At 37.1% G+C, this 25,967-nt stretch overlaps 1 protein-coding gene across 1 annotated transcript in view; it reads left to right on the forward strand.

Moving 5' to 3' along the window:
- The window catches only part of CREB5 (cAMP responsive element binding protein 5), a 266,147-nt gene that overhangs the window by 229,317 nt on the left and 10,863 nt on the right, over positions 1–25,967 (forward strand). Inside the window, exon 10 of the mRNA XM_063303822.1 lies at positions 21,943–22,266. Coding sequence (XP_063159892.1) covers positions 21,943–22,266 — 324 coding nt within the window. The remainder of the gene's footprint in view (positions 1–21,942; positions 22,267–25,967) is intronic.

Consider the following 25,967-nt stretch of genomic DNA (forward strand, 5'->3'; position numbering starts at 1 on the left):
ACTAAGGCTGAACTAGGTTCAAGTGGTTCAGTTATGAATTTTGCATCTGAGTTAAGTTACATTTTTGCACTCCTATGTGTTTGGTACCTTCAACTTTGTTAAAACCATGAACTTGTTTTTGTTGTACACTGGTGTATATGATGTAGTTATAGGTAGGAGACATTTCTTAATGTATTACTTCAGATATAATTTAGAAAATTAATATGACAGTATTAAGCATTTGTTTTAATCAGAGAGGCTAAATATAGTTGTTTATGTGAGTAAAAGAAACGTTTGTGTGTGGTTTTCCATCACATCTTGATGAATAGAAGCCTTGTAACAAGATGAGGTCACTGCAGAAGGGAAAGTGAGGTAAGAACACAGCTGAATCTACAGGCTTTTCTGCTATATGCTTGCACCAGCTATTCTCAAAGCAACAGTCTTTCTCTTCTTGAAACAGAGTTATAGCTGGCCCTCCATAGTATGCCTGAATGCCTCTCGCAGGACTTGAAATACACACGCTATTGTACTCTATGGTCTAATATGCAGTATACTGTTTCCTCAGCTTGTATAAAGTGCACTGGGGAGACCTCTTTACACCTCTAATGTAAGCAAAGCCTCATATTGTTTATTTTAAAGTCTGAAGGGTTTTTTTTTTTTAATAGAAGCTCAGCCATATTCTGCCATTACTTCTGTTAGTTTAACTCTTGAACAACTCTGTGCCGGGAAGTTGGGGAGGAGGAATCTGCTTTAGAATATATACATGTACATGCTGTTGAGAAGTTGCATCTATAACTGGGTTCCACTGGTGGAAAAAAATGGCCTAGCTTCTTTAAGGCATCACCTTTATCTCTGTTGGGAGAAAGTTTTGGAGTTAGGCATTTTAGCAAAGATTTAAAATGAAGACAAGTGGTAAAACTCAGAGCTGGTCAGAGAAGTTAGGTAAGATTTGTTAAAGCTGTCTGTCAACTCACATATTATAAATGAGTTGATAATAATGCATGGACCAAGAGGTTGTCCTCTGCCCACCATCAAGTTAGAGCTGTGAGAACCTGAAAGTCCTTGTCCATGAGCAAGCTCCATTTTTATTCCTTTCCCCTGACCTTCTCCAAACTCAGAGGACATTGAAGTAGTGGCTCTTCACTATCCATGCTTTCTGTTTAGTAAATGGTTCTATAGATGTATGTGAGAACTGCATGGTGTAGAACAGTGTTTCTCAACGTTGGCAGCACTGGCTGGGGAATTCTGGGAGTTGAAGTCCACATATCTAAGAGTTGCCAAGGTTGAGAAACACTGGTTTGAAGTAAAATTTGTAAATAAATTTTAATGCTGTAAATTTTAAAGATTTGGATGATGGGACTTTACCAAGAATGCAACAGTGATATAATTGTCTTTTCTTAATTATTATTTTTTATTTTTTTTAAAAAAGTTCTTTCTTAGTTGCCAATAGGGGAGAGATCTTTTTTCTCCCATAATGCCTGTGGAATAAGGATTTTATTTGTTTGTTTGTTTATTTGTTTGTTAGTTATTCAAGTTTAATTACCACCCATCTCCCCCAAAAGAGGGACTCTTATTATAAGTAATTGGTGTTCCTGGTGGCTTCTGGATTAATTTTTGTATTTTGTGGCAGCAGAGCAAGTAAATTTATGAAAGTTTGTTTTTTAAAAGCATTTAAAAGACATTGTTGTACTGTCATATTTCCGTGTAAGATAATCCATTTTACTAAGGCACGAATAAGTATGTTGTTATTTATTTGCTGGGAATGCATTTTCATTTTGGCAATACAGTAATAATTAAGATAGCAAAACTCCTGGTTATATCAGTAACAGTGCAATTGATGTGTAATTCAGACTGCAATTACTGGGAGAACACCCAGCACATAAAGCAGACATATTGTTGACTGAACATTGGTAAGAGCCATAGTTTAATGTAAGGTACATACTTTGTCTGTGAAAGGTTTCAAATTAAATTCCATGTACTGTATTTGCAGGTAGGGCTGGAAATGCTGGAGTGTCCTTGCAACGTGATGTATGTAACACATTGGACCAATGGTCTTATATGATATAAGCTTGCTGTGTTCATATGCATAACATTCAGAATATTTTCCAGATTAAGATAGCTGGTTAATGCCTGTGAGTGTATGTCTATGTGCGTGTACACACACATGCACTAAACAGACTGAGAAAATGTTCTTTCAACTATTTTGATATTAATCATGTATATAAGAAAAAAATTACACTTATTAGATAAATTCAGGATGTGAAATAAATCTGCCTTGTCAACAGAATGTAATGTTAACTAATAAATAAGCTAGATTCACACATTTTTTAGGAAATAATAAGGTCTTCATGCCTTATCTTTTCATTTTAACATAGTAATAGTTAAATCATATAATAGAACCATTTGAATTGTGGTACTTTTTCTTCTAATTTTCCCCATATAGAATTTAATATGTTGTCTGAGTTTTCAATTCCATGTGTCATCAGTCAGCAGATCTGAATTAGAAAACATGAAATATAAATTCTATTGTCTATATTTGATTAGGTTCCGCTCAGCTCTGCCCAGTGAATCAGTGTGCTTTTAATGGTCCATTTAGTTGTGAATGCCTAAGGAGAAAAAAATCTGTAAAGAGGCCCACAGCTGGCATTGAATGTAACTCCCTGCACCAGCTGCCAGTTTGCTGTGTTGTTAGTATTTTATTTTATAGTTTCGCATATATATTTGGGTGGGAGCGTTGTGACATTCGGGTTCTTTCACTTTTTAGTTTGGGGAGAGTTTTTTTAAGTGTTACGTTTAGTTCACTGGCTGTGTTATATACCTCCTGAAATGGAGGAAGGATGGAAGTGCTTATGCCTTTTCTTCAGAAATTGATATCCAGCCATGGAAAATCATTTTATTTGATAAAAGCATCTGTGCCTCTGCCTCTGCACGCGAGTGTGTGTATGTGTGTATATGTGTGTACACACACAAACACCATGATTACTAATTTGTTTACAGGCTCTTTAGGTAAATAATCATGTGGAAAGTCTGTTCCTGAACTATACCACTCTAGAGTGCAAATTGGGACTTCCAGAACTGAACTTTGCGCTGGATATAAAAAGTAAGCCCATAGAAAATTAGAGATATAAGATAGTTTCTTGCGCAGAGCATATGCTTTGTGTGACTCCTGAATGCCAAGGCAGTACAGCCTGCTTTGGAGCGATTCTGAAGTGAGAAAAGTCTTCTGAATTAGACTGTCTCAAAGCAACCTTGTCCCAAAACTTCAGACTTGTTCTGCAATTGGCTTCTAGTTTCAGTTTCTAAGTCCAGTTTGATATGTTTGTCAGTGGCCCATTGGCCCTTTCATATACACCTCCTACCTACAGGATTCCCACTGTTACCCAGAAGGATTTCCTCCTATTATGAATAAATGTGGGGGCAGTTCTTACTGGGACTGTGGTGAGGTCAAAGGGGAGCTCTTCCCTACCTTATATGCGTGATAGTATTTGCCAGGCTTGTAGACACATACCCCAGTTAGTTATGAGATAAAAACAGCGGGACCAACATTCATTCCACTTGTGAATACACTGAGTTTGAACAAGAGCACAGGAGTACTTAATAACATAACTCAAAACCTGATGAAGTTGATAGAATGTGCATATTGTTTATATCTGCATCAAACTCCAGAGTTACTTTTTTGTATGTTTTAAAAAGTTTCCCTAATAAATGTAAATGAGGCTTGGAATTTTGAAAAAATAAATCCAACTTTTAAAATATATACTTCACTGTTGTAATAAAAAGAAAATTAATTTACTTTGTTTTTCTTAAGTTTTGTGACAATGCACCAGTGTAGCTTCTGTTGATTCACTGTTTATCTTCTTTTATGTACTACTACCTACTTTTATGTACTACTGTGCTCTGCCATGCTCTGGCTCCACAGAGCATGGCAGAGCACATTAGATACATTAGATCTGTATCTAATACAACTGTTTAAGATACTCTGATCTGTTTCTCCATTTAATGTCTTTGTTGTGTTATGGTAGTCTTTTATTATTTTCTGTTCCTATAAAGATGTATCATATGCAGAGTTTAATAAAACATACCTGTTTCATCATGCTTAGGCTCCTTAACTAGATATTTTAATGTGGTTCTGTGTTACAAATAAGATTCACCTGTCAGCATATTTTTATTTATATTTTAGTTTCATGTCCTCCTACAAAATATAAATGTAAAAGACAAATGTGTTGAATAGGTCTCTGTCATTTTTCTGTTGGACTTACAACATGTTTGCATACCTTCACATTACCTTTAGGGTTGTTTGACATTATACTATGTGCTATAAATCAATAAGGTGTACCTAAACTGCATCTTGACACTTTGTAACTCAGAGGCTAATAAATCCCAGGCCCCACTTCATTATGAGTTGTTTTTGTTAACAGAGATGAAATTATGGGTGTAACTTGTTGGCTGTCTTCAAAAAGACTTTTGCAAACTGTTTGTTCAGCTGTCCCCAGAGAACAGCCTCATCTGTGTGGCAGGAAAACAGATTCTTCCATCTTCCCTATAATAATTGTGTTCTAATGATCCCATTTCTGTCCTTGATGATGTCTATACACACAGAGGGAAAGCACAGAACTTGGAATTGGAAATATCAGTTTCTACTGGCATATTGTCTGTGACAATTTGATCCTGGGCTATAAATAGATCTTATTTAGAAGGAAATTTCTTCTCATATCATTTGTGAAGTTAATTCTCATTATTTTTCTGCATCCAATCCTTTAGAACACTGTAAGACCAATGAGCAATGGCACTTAACATTGAAAACTTGATTAGGAAATCCTTTTCATTACACTGGAGGTTGAAACTCTTGCCCATAATTTGAGAAGGCCTCAGAGTTTACAACAATACACATCAATGTTGACTTAGATTTTTAGCAGGATTACCAGAAGTTGACCTCATTCCACTCCTGGAAGTACACACTCCAGGGGTTTTCTTATACTTGAGAATTGTCCTTAAAGATGAAGTAGTTTGGAAAAGGTGTGGAGAAAGCCACCTTCTGTGAACTGATAGGGTTGGAATAGAAGAATGAGTGGAAAATCACGTTGCGCCACTTTCTATATTGGCATGTTTCAAAATCCTATATACTTAGGCAGCATCCACTGATTAAACTGGAATTTATTATCAGTTTATTTTGTTTTTTATTGACATAGCATTTTCATAGTGCATTACATATTGCATCAAATACTTGTATTTTCTTCAAAATTCCCATAGAACACTCACTGCTGAAATATCTAGCACTAATCTTTCATCTCATTTTCTTTTGTTTTGTAGTTGAGAACCAGTGCAATTTTTGTTCTAAATGTGTTTTTTTTAAGTTAATTGGCTAAGCTACATCAGTATATTGAAATCTGAGCCTCTGTCACTACCTTTTCCATAACTCAGCTCACAATGTTTGTAATGCACTTTACAGCAGCCTGAGAGTTGTAGGCTCTATATTAGGGTCCTAGGTTGGAAAAGGCTTTATTGTGTTGATGGCTGTATGAACATTTTTCACAGAAATGATAGATATGGAAGGAGAGAGTTGGTATTTATATTCCTGCATTTTTGTTGTTTTCATTTATGTCCACATTTTTGATGATTGAGACAACATACAGAAGCAGTTTTAACCTTAATCTTTATGGATACTGAATGCATGAAATTAGTGGCAAAGAAGAAAGCTGCCACCAGTGCGTCTACATTTTGCTTTAGATCAAAACTAAAGAAAATAATGAGATTGTAGAAACTTGTATAGATGACAATTATCTACAAAACAGATTTGTCATTATGGAGAAAAGTGCAGACAGAATTATGAGAAAGCTTGGATTTCTTTCCAGCTCAAATGTTCTAGCAAATGAGAATTCTGAGTTGCATAAAAGCAGATTTTTCTGTTCATGCTATTAGCAGTCACGTAGAGAAGAGAGTAAGTTTCATATTTGGACATACATTTAATGAGAAGAGATGACTAAGTGGTAGAAGATTACATTTAAGGCACAGTAGATTCACTGGACTTTAACATACTTAAATATCAATGTTAAGGAAGATGAAAAAATGCAACTGAATATATGATTAATTGCTTAGGAGGTAAGTCTTTTTTTTTTCTTTTGAGCTGCCACTATGTGCTCTGGGTTACTTTGAGGTCATCTGTAAACTCTTACAGAATTTACTGTCTTGTTTTGTGCATTGTTCCACTATCATAACTTCACAGAGGGTGGGTTTGTTTGTTTGTTTGTTTGTTTGTTCAAATTTATATAGCCACCCATCTCATATATATGACTCTGGCTGGCTTACAAATAATTAAAGCAGATATAAAAAGAAGAAAGAAGAAGAATATAACAATTAAAAAACAAGGGGGAAAAACCAATATTTTACCGTTTGTGGTTACTAAAAGGTGTTTGTGAGCATTAAAGGAGACACACAGGAGACACACTTAGGATAAAAAGGTGGCATGTTCAAAGCAGTTAAATCAAATCTTTATTACGGTCATAGGCCAGCAATAAAGTATTTCAATATTTATTTATTTTATTTTATTTTCTATCCCACCTTTATTATTTTAATGAATAATTCAAGGAGGCGAACACACCTACACTCCCATTGGTATTAACATGTGCTGCTGCTAGCTGCTCTCAAACCATGTTGTGAATGTTAAACCATGCTGTCCCAACTTTTGTGCAATTGCCTTGCAGTCTGGTCAGATAAACCCTCAGGACTTTTGCCTGTCGGGCATCAAGGTGTTCCTCTCCTGGATATCTGCTAGTGGGGCAAGACAAGATGTGTTTATTAACTTGCTGCATGGGATTAACTGTTGCAGTTGCTGTACACGTGGTGCACATATTGTGTGAAGTGTCTGAATTACATTTGGGAATGGTCCAGCTATTCTTTTGTTCGTTTGTTTCCTTCTTGAGTAAAGAGATTCACTGTATGATAAAGTTTGAGAATATGTGTAGTGGAGTCATTAATGAATCCGTTTTGAAAAGTCAGTGCCCTTCAATTAGTTTGAATGGGGTGAAGCAGATGGGAATCCTATTCTCAAGGGAATATTGAAAGAGATCACAAGAAATACCACCCTGGTCTGATTTATATGATTAATTATAAGCTTCCTTTGCACAAAACTATTCAGTGTGGTTGCAATAAGGAAATGAATTTATAAAATGTTGATATATGAATTAAATAATAATAGAATCATGTTCACGACAAACTCTTGATTCATTATAGTTCCAAAGGAAAAAAAGATTTCAGGCATGCCTAGAGATCACAAGAGAGATCAGAGGAAGTGTAGTTTTGTCCTTAAAAATAGCTTTATGAAAGTATTGAGTGAACCTGTAGCAACGATGACATTTCTTTTCAAAATTATTCTTGCTATGAAGACTTTATAATTATACCCATATAAAAGTGTTTTGGAGATTTTTTCCAAGCAGATTTTCATATAAAACACATTTGTAAGGGGTAATATTGGAGTTCTAAAATGAAGAGAGTAATGTGCATAGCTTCAGAGAGAGAGATTACTGTTCTCATCTCAGATCATAACAAATTTTGATATTTATTTATTTAACTCCAGTTGTAAGTCTGAATAAAACAAGACAATTGTGTTTTTTCTAAAAATCTATCCTAGAATATCATGGATCTGTGTGTGACAGAGAACATAGAGGCTGACCACATCTTGCAACAGCAAGAAAGGAACCAGTCATTTTATCAACTTTTCAGGATTTTCTTTTTCCAGTTTGATATTTTCATGAGTTTTCTTCAAAGTTTTTTCAGTACCTCTAACAGTTTAAGCAAATTACATTAGAAACAACTAAACAAATTAATATCCACTAAATTTGTTTCAGTATTGTATCTGTTGCTTTATAGAATGTTTTTTCTAGGAGCTATGCAATTCAAATATTTTAAAAATGAGAAACATTAAAAAAAGACTTTACAAAGAAAAACAAAAACCAAAATGCTAGCACCAGCAACAATTTAATCAATTAAATAAGCTATAACTGAAAGTCTAGCCTGCAACTAACATCACCAGACACCAGTAATAGCATTATGTTACAAGGTCTGGGAGAATAAAATTGGTGCTGGATGTCTATGATGCCAGTCCAAGCTCTTTAAGGAATTCTCCTGTTCCACAGTCAAAGAGGTCACTGACAGAAAGACCTATTCTCTCATGGATGGTTTATAGGTGTTTGGAGGGAAAAGAATCAGGACAATTGGAAGAGTTATTCCTCTGAGGTAGTGTTTGCCAACCTAGTAGCTTGCAGATGTGATGGGTCAGAAACTTTATGAATTACTTTTGGCCATTTATCTAAAATAGTTCTATCAAGTTTCATTTAATAACTGTTAACTATCACATAATTGTTTTCTTGACCTTTCATGAGATTTGTCCAAGACCTTTAGGCTTAGTTAAACCACCATTCATTGTCTTGTCTACTAGGGCACCATTACACAGATTCCTGGTATTCTCTCTTCTTGTAAACATAATTTTAACTTCTGCATTAAATTATGAAGCCATGTATAATTTAGAGATTGCTTCTTGCCTTATGCTGTATAACTTTATTTGGGCTAACTATATGTATTGCTACCAAGACCGTAGTAGTTCCAGAACAAATCAGATTAATTTTACTGTGTTTTATATAAGACAATAAAAATTTAATTTAAAAAAATGAATTACTTTTGGCCATGATGGTAAGAATTCTGGGAGTTTAGCCCCAACACATCTGAAAGACACCAGACTATTGAAGGTTGCATTAGGTACTGATGTCCCAAGCGGTATTGGGCTTTATAGGTTAAAAGTAGCATTTTGATTGGGCTTGGAAACAATTCCAAAGCCAGTGAGAGCACAGAAGGACAAGCATCATATATCCATAATGCCTGTCCCAATTAATAATTAGTAAAATTTAAGATATAACCTGCTAAAAATCTGCCTATGCCAATTAAAACATGTTTACTGAAAGTCAGTATTCTTAGAAAAGTCTTATAGCACAGATATACCCATATTCAATTAATATCCCATTGAAATGCGTCAGATATAGTCATGCGTATTATTAGAGTTGATTTTACTTCTATGTAGCTTCTCCGCTGTCTCATAAAACAAGGTTCTCTGGGCACTTACATCAAAGCAAATGCTTTAATATAGTAGCGTTTCTCCATTTCATACGACTTTACTTAGATAAGTATGACTTCTGAATAATGCCATGGGAGACAACGAATATGTGTTGGCCTTTTGCTAGTCACAGCTAGTGAAACTTCAGCACATATTTATTGTTTCCTATGAGACTACCCCAAAATCATTTTACCAATAGATACACATCATTCTAATGTTTTTTCTTTGTCCTTTGTCTCTAGAAGCTCTAGAAGATCAGTCTCCCAGGGGCAGGGGTGGTGGTTGTTTTAAGTGATGCATCAAATGAAACTTTGCCTCAGTTCTTCAGATGGGAACCACCTATCCCAATTTTGGACTATTCTGGGCTGGATTAACAGTGGCACAGATTTAAAACAATGAAAGCTTTTTCTAAAATTAAATATTAGGAAAGACAATACAATACAAAGTCCTTCTAAACATTTTATTTCTCTCCTTTATGTCCTTTGTTTTCTCCTATGGGATTAGGTTTTTAAGTTTTTCTTCCTGAGTTTAAAAGAAGGAAAGAACAGATTGCTAGAACTGCACCTAAAAGCCCAGAATTTTTTCCTGTGTTGTATATCAATCATTTACCTGTTTGGAATAACACTTAGAAGTTTTTCCTCTTTGGTGCTCATGACATTGGATAAAAACAGCAGGTCATACAAATTGCCATTGTTGCTGGGACAAAAATGCACTGATGCCCATTTTCTTGAAGGTCTAGCAGAAACTCTTTACAGCTTGCTCTGTGATTGGATATTCAAGCATTCCTCCGTAAGTGGAGATAATAAGTGGATCACTCCAATTAATAAACCAATAAGTCTCTCTGTACTGCCAGCTGGAGCAGTATCAATCCCATGATTAATTATAACTAGGAAAGGATTAGCCACCTTAACCTGCCTCCACCAAGTTCTCCTTTGGGGCAGGGAGGTTATTTGATACCCCTTCTTCCCCCAGTGTACTTTCTGCCTGTGGTACAACTTCTCTTTTAAACTTTGGCAATCTCTCAAGGAGAAGTATGAGAACTTTCTTTCTGGGCCATGCTGCTAATAGATTATTATGCATCTAGACTGTGGTAAGATGCAAACACTCTGTGGGAAAAAGAGATCATCTGTTCCACCAGTAAGGAGCAATCAGGTCCAAGGCTGCCACAACTTAAGCACACAAGATACTTGTTAAAATGAATGGGGTGTGTGATGTGGTTTGCTAGCTTAATTCTACAGTATCTGCTTTCTCCAGTTGTATCTCTGCTTAATGCCAAGCAGCTTTATGGCTGCTCTGATAGGGTTTCAGACACATACGCACACAGAAACCAGACTGAAAAACATAATTCAACTTGTCTTTCTTCTCTATGTATCAGTGATCTCCAAAGAATAAGCAGAGCCTTTGTAACAGTGGTTATAGATAAATTATATACAGAGGACTCTGGAATATTACTTATAGAACTGAGGATAAACCTGGACCATTCTCCCTTAACCTAGTGCCCTCCAGATTGGACCACAATTTCCTATTCTCAGCATATTATTGGATTAGGGCAAAATATAGTAACTGTCATATACTATAACCTGAAACATAGAGACTATATTTCAATGACTACTGAGTATGTTAAATACGTTGGCAGAATATACTGCAGTCATCTGTGCCCCCCAGCTGTAGCTCTCCCCATTTTACTTGTTAAACCTCGAACTGCATTGGCTACATGCATACATAATGCTAAACCAGGATTTTTACCATCACAGTTTGTTCAACATGTCAATGGCCTGGTTTGCACATAACACTGATTAAACTACGATAGGTGATGTAAACAATGGCTGTGTCCATAGGGTGGAAGGCTGGAGGTACTAAACTTTTTCTCCCAGAAGCCCTCTTGATCCTCAGACACTGCCTTGCTGCCACATCTCTCTTCCAGGGTAGAAGACATCCTATCCTTAACCCCATGCATAAGAGAAAGAGGGCTCTTACAACTTGTGTTGCTTTTTGACAATCACAATGAAAAATGCAAAAGATAACATATTTTTAATAACGCTACTTCCTAGCTATATAGCATACAGTGGTAAGGGTATGTGGCTACCACAGGATTTGTCAAACTTTGTTCCCCGGTTCCACAGGAACTTGATGGGGTTCCATGAGAACCTACCCCACCCCCCAGGTCACTTGAATGCAACTAGTTTTTTATCACTAGAATTTTCACTCTTGATTGGGGGGTGTTCCAGGGATTCTTTTTAACTGAAAAAATTTGAAAACCCTCACCTAGAGGATTCAGCACTTCCTCCCAGCTTGAGGAATAGACCAATTTCATAAAAGGCAAACAAAATTAAACTTTACTACAATGGAAAAATCCTTTTTATGTATTAAAAGGCAAACATCCAAGGTTGATCATGAGAAAACAGCAGTATTAAAGGAAATTACAATGCTCCAGAGATACTACAAGCTGGTAATAGTCTGATTTTTTAAAAGACTCTCTGTAAAGAGGCTGAAACAGAAATCAAATTTACAGATCACAAGAAAATTATAAATAGAAACAATACCTTTGTGCCCAGCTTGAGGTATGGACAAAACTGAAATTACACATAATGAACTAATTTGTTAAGTGAAAATATGAACCTGAATCAGTGAGTCCTGAGTTAGCACAACACAAATAAACAGAAATTAAATCTATTGCAATGTCTGGCTAAACATTTTACCTATACCTATAGAAATAACAAATTTTGAAGAAGCATTTGTATGCTTTGATTACCTAGACACCAGTGGGGAACAATGTTACTCTTGTGATTTTCCAAGCCTCAGTTCACTGATCAAATGAAGCTGAAAGTAAACTTCCCATTGTGGCAAAACATTATGTGTTAGACCCGTTGTCTCTGGCTGGTGTTTGTTGAGTTGCGGCCTTCTGAACTATGCTTAAGTAGGCAGGCATTGTAGACCCATCAAGAGCTCTGATACTAACTTCAGTAATAGGTGGATAGGGCTGTTTTTAAATTGTACTTTCTGATCTTCAAGGCATTTTACACCATCTTTTTCCCCTCCTTTTCCTTTTTACTGTTATAAAGCTTAACCCACCAAAGGGGCAAACCTAACAACCACTCACAAGGTTTCCATTAAGACACACAGATGTTATTTCTGTAGAAGGTGCTTTTGAGAAAGGGCAACTCCAATAGCTGGTTATGAAATTGAAAAATTACCTTTAAAAATCATTTTCTACATGTTCACCATCAAACACTACTCAAGCAGAAGCCAGCCTCACATTATGTGAAATGATCGAGATATTCAGCATTATAACTCGATCGCTTCACATAATGTGAGGCTGGCTTCTGCTTGAACTCAAGGAGCAGTATATGATTTTAGACATTTTAATGAATGGTCTTCTGGATTGAAGCTTTAGATAACCATATATATTCATGAGTTTCTACAGAATGGGACAGAAAGCAGATGGCAAAATGTATGTTATCATGCAAACTCTGACCTTTACATACTTCCATGTGATGACATCACAATACAAATATGAAAGGGCGCAGCGGGTATCATGATGCCACTACATGTTTCATCATATTGGCATCATTGTGGCTAGATGCAGGCATCCATGTGTGCATTTCTTTAGTTGTCACACAACTTCCTCTACCTCCTTACCATTCTGTGCTGTAAATCTGCTGTCATGTAGTTTATAGAGAAAAACAAGCATTCACCAGTCCAAATTAAAAAAAGAAACAAAAAGGCCTTTCAGTTGAGACAAAGGTATTACATGTTTCATGTACCAATGGAGCTCTCTTTCACTTCAACTTGCTCTGGAAAATTCAGGGGTTGATTGGTTGGTTTGATTTTGTTCTGCCATTGGACTGAGGACTGTCACTCTTCTGGGGTATTTGTATGGCAAAAAATAAAAACCTGGCTTACAAATCTGCTCCATGCAAGCCAGGTGTTCTAGTTTCTCTTGCAGCCTGAGCCAAAATGAATACAAAGGGCAGTGCCCAGCAATTGAATGAGAAATGATATATAAAATACATCTTTTATATTGTTGTTGTTTATTCGTTTAGTCGCTTCCGACTCTTCGTGACTTCATGGACCAGCCCACGCCAGAGCTTCCTGTCGGTCGTCAACATACCCAGCTCCCCCAGGGACGAGTCCGTCACCTCTAGAATATCATCCATCCATCTTGCCCTTGGTCGGCCCCTCTTCCTTTTGCCTTCCACTCTCCCTAGCATCAGCATCTTCTCCAGGGTGTCCTGTCTTCTCATTATGTGGCCAAAGTATTTCAGTTTTGCCTTTAATATCATTCCCTCAAGTGAGCAGTCTGGCTTGATTTCCTGGAGGATGGACTGGTTTGATCTTCTTGCAGTCCAAGGCACTCTCAGAATTTTCCTCCAACACCACAGTTCAAAAGCATCGATCTTCCTTCGCTCAGCCTTCCTTATGGTCCAGCTCTCGCAGCCATATGTTACTACAGGGAACACCATTGCTTTAACTATGCGGGCCTTTGTTGTCAGTGTGATGTCTCTGCTCTTAACTATTTTATCGAGATTTGTCATTGCTCTTCTCCCAAGGATTAAGCGTCTTCTGATTTCCTGACTGCAGTCAGCATCTGCAGTAATCTTTGCACCTAGGAATACAAAGTCTTTCACTGCTTCTACATTTTCTCCCTCTATTTGCCAGTTATCAATCAAGCTGGTTGCCATAATCTTGGTTTTTTTGAGGTTTAGCTGCAAGCCAGCTTTTGCACTTTCTTCTTTCACCTTCATCATAAGGCTCCTCAGTTCCTCTTCACTTTCAGCCATCAAAGTGGTATCATCTGCATATCTGAGATTGTTAATGTTTCTTCCAGAGATTTTAACTCCAGCCTTGGATTCCTCAAGACCAGCTTGTCGCATGATGTGTTCTGCATACAAGTTGAATAGGTAGGGTGAGAGTATACAGCCCTGCCGTACTCCTTTCCCAATCTTAAACCAGTCCGTTGTTCCGTGGTCTGTTCTTACTGTTGCTACTTGGTCGTTATACAGATTCTTCAGGAGGCATACAAGATGACTTGGTATCCCCATACCACTAAGAACTTGCCACAATTTGTTATGGTCCACACAGTCAAAGGCTTTAGAATAGTCAATAAAACAGAAATAGATGTTTTTCTGAAACTCCCTGGCTTTTTCCATTATCCAGCGGATATTGGCAATTTGGTCTCTAGTTCCTCTGCCTTTTCTAAACCCAGCCTGTACATCTGGCAATTCTCGCTCCATGAACTGCTGAAGTCTACCTTGCAGGATCTTGAGCATTACCTTACTGGCATGTGAAATGAGTGCCACTGTTCGATAGTTTGAACATTCTTTAGTGTTTCCCTTTTTTGGTATGGGGATATAAGTTGATTTTTTCCAATCTGATGGCCATTCTTGTGTTTTCCAAATTTGCTGGCATATAGCATGCATTACCTTGACAGCATCATCTTGCAAGATTTTGAACAGTTCAGCTGGGATGCCGTCGTCTCCTGCTGCCTTGTTATTAGCAATGCTTCTTAAGGCCCACTCAACCTCACTCTTCAGGATGTCTGGCTCTAGCTCACTGACCACACCGTCAAAGCTATCCCCGATATTGTTATCCTTCCTATACAGGTCTTCTGTATATTCTTGCCACCTTTTCTTGATCTCTTCTTCTTCTGTTAGGTCCTTGCCATCTTTGTTTTTGATCATACCCATTTTTGCCTGGAATTTACCTCCAATGTTTCTAATTTTCTGGAAGAGGTCTCTTGTCCTTCCTATTCTATTGTCTTCTTCCACTTCCGCGCATTGCTTGTTTAAAAATAATTCCTTATCTCTTCTGGCTAACCTCTGGAATTTTGCATTTAATTGGGCATATCTCCCCCTATCGCTGTTGCCTTTTGCTTTCCTTCTTTCTTGGGCTACTTCTAGTGTCTCAGCAGACAGCCATTTTGCCTTCTTGGTTTTCTCTTTCTTTGGGATGTATTTTGTTGCCGCCTCCTGAACAATGCTGCGAACCTCTGTCCAGAGTTCTTCCGGGACCCTATCTACTAAGTCCAGTCCCTTAAATCTATTCTTCACCTCCACTGCATATTCCTGAGGAATATTCGTGAGCTCATATCTAGCTGATCTGTGGGTCTTCCCTAATCTCTTTAGTCTGATCCTAAATTGTGCAAGAAGAAGTTCATGGTCTGAACTACAGTCAGCTCCAGGCCTAGTTTTTACCGACTGTACAGATGTCCGCCACCTTTGGCTGCAAAGGATGTAATCAATCTGATTTCGGTGTTGTCCATCTGGTGAAGTCCATGTGTAAAGCCGTCTCTTAGGTTGTTGGAAGAGAGTGTTTGTTATGCAGAGTGAATTGTCTTGGCAAAATTCTATCAGCCTATGTCCTGCTTCGTTTTGTTCTCCCAGGCCATACTTACCTGTAATTCGAGGTGTCATTTGACTGCCCACCTTAGCATTCCAGTCTCCTGTGATGAAAATAACATCTCTTTTAGGCGTGTTGTCCAGTAGGTGCTGCAGATCCTCATAGAACTGCTCTACTTCAGCTTCTTCAGCATTTGTGGTTGGGGCGTATATTTGGATCACTGTGATGTTAGATGGCTTGCCCTGAATTCGAATTGAGATCATTCTGTCGTTTTTGGGGTTGTATCCAAGCACTGCTTTAGCCACTTTACTATTAATTATGAAGGCTACTCCATTTCTTCTGTGGTCCTCTTGTCCACAGTAGTAGATCTGGTGGTCATTTGATGTGAAGTGGCCCATTCCAGTCCATTTCAGTTCACTGACGCCCAGAATGTCTATCTTTAATCTTGACATCTCACCAATAACTACATCCAATTTGCCCTGGCTCATAGATCTTACATTCCAGGTTCCGATGGTGTGTTGATCCTTAGAACATCGGATTCGCCGTTCACCACCAGCACCGTCGGCCGCTAGCCGTCCTTTCGGCTTTGAGCTAGCTGCGTCATCACGACTGGGGCTAGTTGAGCTCATCCTCTGTTCCTCCCCAGTAGCATTTTGACCATCTTCCGACCTGGGGGTCTCATCTTCCGATGGTATACCGACATATCTCTGGTTGTACTGATCCATTTAGTTTTCACGGCAAGAATACTGGGGTGGGTTGCCATTACCTTCCCCAGGGATCGCATTTAGTCTGATCTCTCTGTCATGACCTTCCCGTCTTGGGTGGCCCTTCACGGTTTAGCTCATGGCATCATTGAGGTGCTCAAGCTCCAGCACCACGACAAGGTAACGATCCTTTGCGGAGATCTTTTATATAGCATTTCCTTAAAAATTTGTCTTGTACTAATTAAAACCTAGAGAGCCAATTTGGTGTACTGGTTAAGGCATCAGGCTAGAAATCGGGAGACTGTGAGTTCTAGTCCCACCTCAGGCACAAAGCCAGCTGGGTGACCTTGGGCCAGTCACTCTCTCTCAGCCCTAGGAAGGGAGCAATGGCAAACCACCTCTGAAAAAACCTTGCCAAGAAAACTGCAAGAACTTGTCCAGGCAGTCTCCAAGAATTGGACACAATTGAACAGATTAAAAAAAAATTAAAATCTATATTGCATTCAAATTTTAAAGCATCTCATCGGTATTATCTCAATAATCCTTAAACTGAAGATACAGGCCCTTTCAAGGCAACTTTCAGCAATTGGCGACTTACCTGGATAAGTCCATGCTGTTTGCTTAGCAACAGTATAGAAGTAGTTAGCTGCAGTTTTCTTCCAGTATAACTGGGAGGGGTTTCTTTGTCACTTCCCAGACTTGCTTATAGCCCTGGATTTTTCTGGTGGTCTCCGATCCAAATACTAAGCAGGTCCAACCCTGCTTATGTTTTCAAGATCAGCCAAGCATGGTTAAGTGCTTACACCTAGCTCAGTATTCCTTATAAAAGCAGAAGCATCCAAGATAATCAATATTATTACTTCAATGGAGGGCCGTTGACGGGGGGTGGGCAGGGAGTGATTTGCACCATAGAAACAGAAAAAAAAAATTGCACCAAATATTCACACTGAAAGATTTGTGGTTGTTTGGGATGGTTTTTAAAGGCCTCTTCTCTGCAAAGCTTAGAAGGGAGAAAAAAAATTCAGTAACTTTAATGAAGGGTGCATCATTGGGTGTGGGTAGTAAATTTTCATTAGAGTAGCATAACCCTCCTGTCAAAGCAGAGCTGATCTATCCATAAAGCCAGAGAGACTGGGCCTACTGCTATGGAACAAGTTGAGGTAGACTGTTGGTTTCTTACCAGTATTTGGATCCAAGGCAGCCAGCCCACCTTCCCATTGGGAAAAGTGAACAAGACATTTATAAAGTACATAGGCAAAATAGAAATGTCCCCCATTGAGAAGATCCAGCTGGACATCAAGCTTCTCACTGCTTTCTTGATTTGCCTTCTCAAATAAATAGACATGGTTGAAGGGTCTATGGAAACAAAACAGAATAATGTGTTCTTCGGAGAATGAAATTCATGGGGTTTTTTTAGTTGTTTGTGTAATAAGGTAAGATGTTCCTTTGTATATAGACATCCTTCTCATCTCTGAAACTTCAGGGAAATTGGATAAGAAGGAAAGGGAGAAAGAGCATGCTTGTGTAATATGTCATTTATAACAGCAAATGGTGCAATTTACCATCAAAGAAGGATCATTTGGATAAACAGTGCGTGGGCACATTTACCGACTAATAGTCACCATTTATAACATTTTTGGCAAACAGGAGTTTGTGGGAGTTTTATATTTGGACTGCATGAACACTCTTAATAATATATTGCTGGTCCTTTACCAAAATAATGGTAGTTGTCCAACCTATTTCATTCAGCAGATTCTACTTTGTAAAAGAATGCCTTGTTGGAAAAAGATGGTACATTTTCCTATATCTTTCCTTTTCTGGATGTATTTGGTCAGGTATTGCTATCTGTTCTTTTCCAGTTAGTCAAGAGTATGTGTTCATATTTAACAATTAGGATAGCTGAAGATACCTTCCATTTTTGTGTACAGCAGGAAGAACAGTCAGCACAGTTCGATGTACTTTTGTTTTTATATAGGAGGTAAGAATGATTTAGAATTTATTGGTAACTGTTTTCTCTCACTTATTGGGATGTGATGATGCTTCTGTACCTTTTTACAGTAAATCTGGGACAAATATATTTAGACAGGATGGATGGATGAATGGATGGATGGATGCATGGTCTAATTTGCAAATACAGATGAACCATGTAAAGTCATTGAATGTTTCTGTACATGTTTATTTTGATCAGATTCCACAATGGTGTGTGTGTCTTGATGCAAATTGGATTCTTAAGCAAGGGGTAAAGAGAAATATTTAAACATAGCATAAACCAGTTCTTCAGCTACCTTGACTTAAATAGATACTGTATGATCCAGATCAATTCTGAATTAGTCCCAAGGAACTCATTTCATATCAGGTTACACAGTAACTTCTGAAAAACCATTCTGTTTGTGTTTTTCTCTCTAAAGGCTGGTTTCTGTATATGCTGAAGAAAGAATATGGGCTTATTTAAATTTTGAAGTATCTAAAATAGAATTGGTTAAAATATCGATATATCTTGCTTGATATATCTGGAATATGTATTATGCCAAGGAGTTGTATTATGTATTAAGGAACTGATTACTAAAACTTAATGTGGATCCTTTCTTTTTTTTCTACTCTTTAATCTGGATCTTTTGTATCATCATTTTTTTCTGTGTTAACAGACCATGTAGCAATCTTTAACGAGACATACGTTTCAAAGGGTTTTTTCAGATGTGTCCGTCTATATTCTGTGACATTTCATATGTGTTCTGTCATAAACCTGAATTTAAACATGTGCACATACATACAATACATAGACACAACACAATTCATGTTATTTTTGTATGCAATTTTCTCCTAACATACTTATCTTCTACATCAGTTTCCCCTAATAAATCATTTTTTCTAAGTAGCTTAATAAAATAACACTTTTCCTAAGTAGCTTTGTCTCTTCTGCACTTCCACTACCAGGCAAGAAGTAATTCACAGAAAATTATTTTAAATTCCAAAGTTCCTGAGAAGAAGAAAATGTCATGGTTTGGAAAGTAGTTGTTTTGGATGTTAAAGCATAGCACATTGCTTTAAGCAGAGCAATAAACGAAACTATATTGAGTAAATAAACACATCATTCTTTGTCAATATTGTGTTCACATATTTTGTAGCATATGGGCTGCAAGATAAAAATCTACATGGATGCAATGAGTTCTTTAACATGGTATGAAGTCCTACTTTCATAATACTGGAGTGAATACCTGAGTGGAGTGAAAACCTGAAATCAATTGATTAGAAAGGACACCACTGAATATCTGGGAAGAAGGGAATTTATTTGTCGTTATTTGACAAAATACAGAATGACTATGCCCCCATCCCACTCCAAATTTCATGCCAGAATCCAGCCAGACTGGACTGATTCTTAGCAGCAGTGAGATAGTTGCTATCACACTAAGAGCATCAGGCTAGGTTAAGCAGTTCAGAGTCTGCTAAAAGAGAAGGATGATTAAGGAGCTCAGGGAAAAATGGAAGACTGCTGCTGGCCAACTCACATCTGGTACTTAAGGTGGTTCTCTCATTCCACCTAATGCTATAATCAGCCCATATTTTTTATCTATAACCCAAAAGGCACTAGCAGTGCTCAATTAAGAGAGAGAAGAGGGAGGCAAAAGTAGATTTGTAACTTATTATTATGGGAATTGATGCTTCTACAATTAGTTAAGCAAAATCAGATCAATACTAAAATATATTAACGTTATGTTCAGTCTATATCAGTGTTTCCCAACTTTTGCAGATTTAAGATGGGTGGACTTCAACTCCCAGAATACCCCAGCCAGCTGAAGTCCACCCATCTTAAAGCTGTCAAGGTTGAGAAACATTCGTCTATAAGATGATGCTATTTCTAAAGTAAAGTAAAAATGAGGAGTCTCTTAAAGTGGAATTTGCATTTGTTGTTTTCATTCTTAGCAAATATTCTACTATAGTCACTTGTTTCCTTTAAGTCAACAGAAGTTATTGCTAATGCGACTAATTTTGGTCTCTCCACTTCTGAAATTAGAAAGTGCTTTTTTAGAAAACAGTCTCTGACACTGTCAAACCAAGAATCATCAGAGATATTTCAAAAGTTTGTGTTTCCTTGCTTCTCACATCTCCAGTCCTTGATCAAAAAGGAAATACACATTTCAACACCCCCCCAAAAATCAGAAAATTACTAGAAAATCCTGAGACTTTTAAAAATTATTTACAGTCGTTTTTCTGATTCTTTATGGCAAATTGTCTATATATTATGCACATATTCATTATAAGAATTCTCCCATTGGCACTCATTGTAAACAGTGAGAAAACATAAAACATATTTTAAGATATTTGACATTAACAAAAGAATTGTGGAAATTTACACTGTTTTTTTTCCCCCTTCTGAGGATTTGCTAAAAGATGTTAGCCAATTTGTCTTGGTATGTTAAATTGCAACATGCTTCATAAAGAAGCAGTATTCTTGCCCTCCCATTATTTTTAAAAACCAGTATAAAAATTAACCATACAACAATTTAAACTGGAAACAGATTAGATCTTGTTGAATACAACTGTGTCAATAGCCTTTCAGTAATTAATGATGTAAAGGTATTTCAAAACAAATAATACTGTTTCTTTTTTCTTTCTATTTTAAAGGAATTATTGTTACCCACCACAGGAATTTTATTTCAAAATTCATTATTAAATATTATTAAATATTATTAATAATTCAGTACGACTTGAATTCAGAGATGCCCTTCTAACAGAAAACATCTTCTATTCACTGACAGGCCATTTCCTTCCAAGTAGAGAGCAGGGAATGAGAAAATTATTCCAAATGCAGAAAGATTATTCCATTTACACAACTTTTTGTGCAAGACTTTTTTTTATTATACACTCTGGGTTGTAGGTTGCAACTTGCAAATGTCTTACTTGTCATTTTTGCCATATCATAAAACAACTCTGAATACACTGTGGTTATTCAATTACAAAGAGCATTCTGCTAGTACTTGTGCAAGAATTCTGAAAATGCAAATGCATTTTCTCCTTCTGCTCATGGTTTTTCAGATCCAAGTATAGTGAAATCCCATTAGGCAACAAATCAGATTTTAAGTGGTATGGTGTGGTTGTATAAAATCCCCATGTCTGAAATTCTATGACATTGTATTGAGTTACATTTTTCTGAATTTCTTTTTAGCTGCGCCTGAATGTGCTGTACTTAGAATACTCGAGCCACTTTGATGTGTTTCTGTAAAAACATCTATCATTTTTTTCTAGCACCTTTTGCTTTGCTTTTTTAAATTTATTTTTGTTTTTAACTATCTGTCCATTTAGATGTAACCTAGAAAGTGGGAAGAGAGAGGCTCTTTGTCTCTTTCTTACTGTAGTCTTTGAGTTTCAAAAAGAGCTGAAAAGCTACTGCATTACCAGAGTCCTATGATTTATTTCTTTATCAGGCTAGAAAACATTGCATGAAACTAAAAATTTCTTATGCTCATGAAGTATGCTCCTCTTTGATAGTGAACTATTTAAGACCTGTTAAGATCATTTGTAAGCCAGATATCTGCATCGTTTATAATAGGCGGCACAGTTTCCTAAGGACTATGGGCATGATCCAGCCACAGTTAAGCATTTTTAAACCCACAAATGTCAGGGACAGAGATATATACTGAATGTAGTGGAGCTACTATTATGCTTAACTGTCATGCACACAAATCTTGGTAACACATTCAGACAATCACTTGCATGCTTCATTTTAATCTCCCCCCTTTTGTGGGGAGATGTGTGGTGATAGAAATGTGAATAATAAATAAATAAATAAATAAATAATACTGTTTCCTTTTGTTGCAGAGGTTGAAGGCAGCTTTGACTCATCATCCTGCAGGCATCTCCAATGGAAACATGAACACCATGGGTCATATGATGGAAATGATGAGCTCCCGACAAGACCAAGCAGCCCACCATCATATGCATTCACACCCACATCAACACCAGACACTTCCACCCCATCACCCATACCCCCATCAGCACCAACACCCAACACACCATTCTCACCCTCAAACTCATCACCAGCAGAATCACCCACACCATCATTCTCACTCACATCTCCATGCACACCCAGCACATCATCAGACTTCGCCACATCCGCCACTGCACACAGGCGGGCAAGCACAGGTAGAGCTTTCTAACATCTTTTATGTGAAGTTGGGTATTAAACACAAGAGCTTGTTGTGGCTTTTATGCAGATTTTAATTCTTCTATGTCATTCTTATAATTGAAGATGTTGCCATTTCCTCTTTATATCAAGTTTTTATTTAAAAATAAATCAAGATGGGCATATATTATAGGTCTTGAGTAACCTACCAGAGGATTCAGACTGGACAATCTTACCCATTGTTGCAAGAGAAAAGGCTAACAGAGCAGAAAGAAAGGAGGAATAACATACTTCGTTTTCCTTCCCTGGGTGTTTTATTACTTCATCAGCTGATATCTCATTCTTGAAATAAGGGAGAATATGAATGTCTGTGTCTATGTCTATGTCTGTCTGTCTGTCTATCTATCTAAAAAGCTCTGGAGCTGATATTGATTATGTGCTACTTTGGGAGCACACCAGGGAGCCAGGAAGACTGTAGATGTCTCTTTGTGAGCCTTCTCCTACATTGAGTGCAAAAGAACCAGTCCTAGAACTTCCACAGTAATCTGGGAGATGGTTTCCAATGTCAGACTGCCCCTTCCATGGAAAATTCTCTCTCTTTCTCTTTTTCTCTCACCTCAGAGGTGCATGCCTTTCTCAGGACCATAGGATTGCAACCTAAAATTGATGAAGGTGTGAGCTCTTTTATTTGATTTTACAATTTTCTGAGTATATTAGAATGCCCCTTTTGTAACATTTTTTTGCCAAAGTACCTTGAATTACTTTTTCATATTATAAAGTTATACTGCATGCTTTATGTAGCGGAACTCCTTATTGTAAGTTACGTAAACGTTGCCCACTACATACTTATATTTTTGCTACGGAGAACCAGCAGCAGCAGTTTGCAGTGCATAAACAGTTCAGAAGCTCAAGTGTACATTGCTGCAAAATTTCTTAAAGTGCATGGTATTGTGTGAGTGTTAAATTTGGCCATGTATGCAATTTGTTTTTTAAATACCATAACCTGCATGCCCAAGACCATGTTAACAATATGATATGGTTGTTGTTTTTTTTAAAAGAAGGGCTTGGAAAATTATAAATGACCTGCCCCTCCCTGCAATTATCCAATTGCTTGACTGTCCTCTTCCTTGTTCCTTTGCTAGAAGAAAAAAGAAAGTAATTAAAATGTTGATAGGTAACATATATACAATATATGCAAGATGTTCTGCACCTCAGGTACAGATTTACCCTTTCAGTGTTGTATAATAATTATTTGGCTGCCTGCCACATGCAAGAAGACCATAGTTCTTAAAGTCTTGATAGAGTCCAAATAATGGAAGTACTCATACTTGTTGTTTGAATGTCTGGATATTGAAACTATTTTGTAGTAAAGTTGAAGTGCTGTAATTCTAAGGTACTATGCAGCACTCCTTTGAGGGAAGGGCACTATATAAATAAAATAAAGTAGTAAAATAATATTTAGGTCTGAAGTTAAGACAGGGAATTTTCTTTGTATCCCCATTCAGTACTCTGCACTCTGCAGAGTGGCCTTGTGGAATAGTTGAATCTGTACAGAAGCAAATCTAAATGATTTCCCTAGAATTTAAGTCTACCTATACGTATTTGAAAGGTAGCCTTGGGAAAAGCAGGTATGCCCCCCCACCCCCCACCCCAGCTGCCCCCACTGAAACAATTATTATTCCTTCTTGGATAAAAACACCTTTCTGATTTAACACTCACACTCTGGCACATCAAGCAAGAGAAAAAACAGCCCCGTTGCTTTTAGAATTCTTCCGGTGTTGAGAGTGATTTTTTTTTTTTTCAAAAACATTGTGCCTGCTGCTTGGAGGATAAATGGAAATTTTAAGATCTATAGGTCAGGTAGTTCCCTAGACAACGGAACAGTTTGAATTCCTCATGGGAATGCAAAAGCAATGACACTTTTTGAAGAGGGCATTGCCTGGGATAAAAGATGGTTTGAGTGAGTAATAAACATAAGGTTATTACTTTCCAAACCCATCTAAATTCCCCTCAGTACTGGCCCCTTTGAGGGTCAGACTGCTTCAACAGACACATTAATCTTATGGTACAGTTTACTAATTATTAACCAACTCTTTCTATTGAACCAAATTCTTAAGTTTCAGGGTTCATGTCAAAACGAAAGCATGTTGCTAGGAGCCACATTCCCCTTTTGCCATGATTTTGATTATTTTATGCCATGTCCCTGTATTAAATTTCGAACTTTTCAGCAGTCATGTGGAACCTAATGAATTATGTCGTATAAATGAATGACTACAAATGTAGCACTAGGTTATAAAGAATAGAAGGAACGTACAGATCAGGGATCAAGACAAAATCCAGCCAATTTTTACTACATCCTTTTTTCTTTTCTGCTTTGTATTAGATGGATTAACTCATATATTACATACATTGTTCAAGTTTTTGGTTTGTAAGTGGAAATACCTCAGAAGAATGTCTAGGCAGGAATTCTGATGTAAAGCTTGTTATATTAGATTTCTCTTTATTGATTATGTATGTTTGCACTGATTATAGATTATCCCAAACATATATAATTAATAACACTCTCTGCAACACACATATAATAGTAATAAACTTGTGTATAGGTATGTGCAGAGATCCAGATCGAGAAGGAAAAAGGTGATTTAGAATTCCTGTAGGTGCACATATTACACCCATCACAAATCAGATGTGTCCTTTCCTGAGATTGCATGGCAGCATCTGTGTGAGCACTGAGGAAAAAAAGGCAACTTCTAAAATAATGTACCGATAGGTGCAATGTGTATGACCAGGCATGATCCCTTACAGAACCAAGTTGAAGAAATATGCGGTCAGACTGAAAGTATCCAGAGTCACCGCCCAGAGTCCCTCCTTGTGGGGGGAGATGGGCGGTGATAAAAATTTGATAAATAATAAATATCCATTTGATCTTGAGAATTTGTGTGGAGAATTCCAGCACAGGATAGAGCTGTGCTCCACAGTAAAATGCATTCCTAGTCATTCTTCCTGAACATTCCTCATTTTTGCAGTATAATTTGTATGTGTCTCTGATTAGTATCACCCCAAAGAGTTCTGAAAATAAAAGTTTAGTTTAAAATAAACTGTTAGATGGCTGTTTCTTGAGGAAAAGAACCAGCAGCCATGGTCAAGCACATTCTTTGATAAAACTTACTTAAGACTTATTGTGCCATAAGCATGACTATAAACCACTGTTTACCATTATGTTTACCAAAATTGTAATTAGGTCTGAAGGATTGTTTGGTCCCCAGGAAGTTATTAGCATTAAATTTTGTTTATGATAATATTTAAGTCCCATTTCTTCATAAGTTTTGTAATATCAAATAGAAAAATGTACAATATCTGAGAAATGTAATAGAACTTAATAGACTTCACATTACAATTTCCCTGGGTGGATTTTTTAAAATTAACAACCTCACCTGACTTAGTTTATTTCACCTTCATCCTGCCATTATTCTAAGCTTAGAATCAGAAGGAATCTTATAGAAAGGAGCTGCAGCTGGCTAAAGCTTATGCCTTTTAATAAAATTTGTTTCTCGGGAAAGGTGCTACTGATTTTTTACTACTGTAGACTAATAGAGCTCTCCTCCTACAACATCTACAATGAGAAGAATAAGCTTAGAAGAACTTATTTGCAATTCTCAAGTTGTTTCTGTCCAAATATTGGAAATATGCCAGTCTGGATTTGATCTGCTTAGCTTTAAAG

This window comes from Candoia aspera, chromosome 4 (assembly GCF_035149785.1).
Source record: "Candoia aspera isolate rCanAsp1 chromosome 4, rCanAsp1.hap2, whole genome shotgun sequence".
Taxonomy (NCBI): Eukaryota; Metazoa; Chordata; class Lepidosauria; order Squamata; family Boidae; genus Candoia; species Candoia aspera.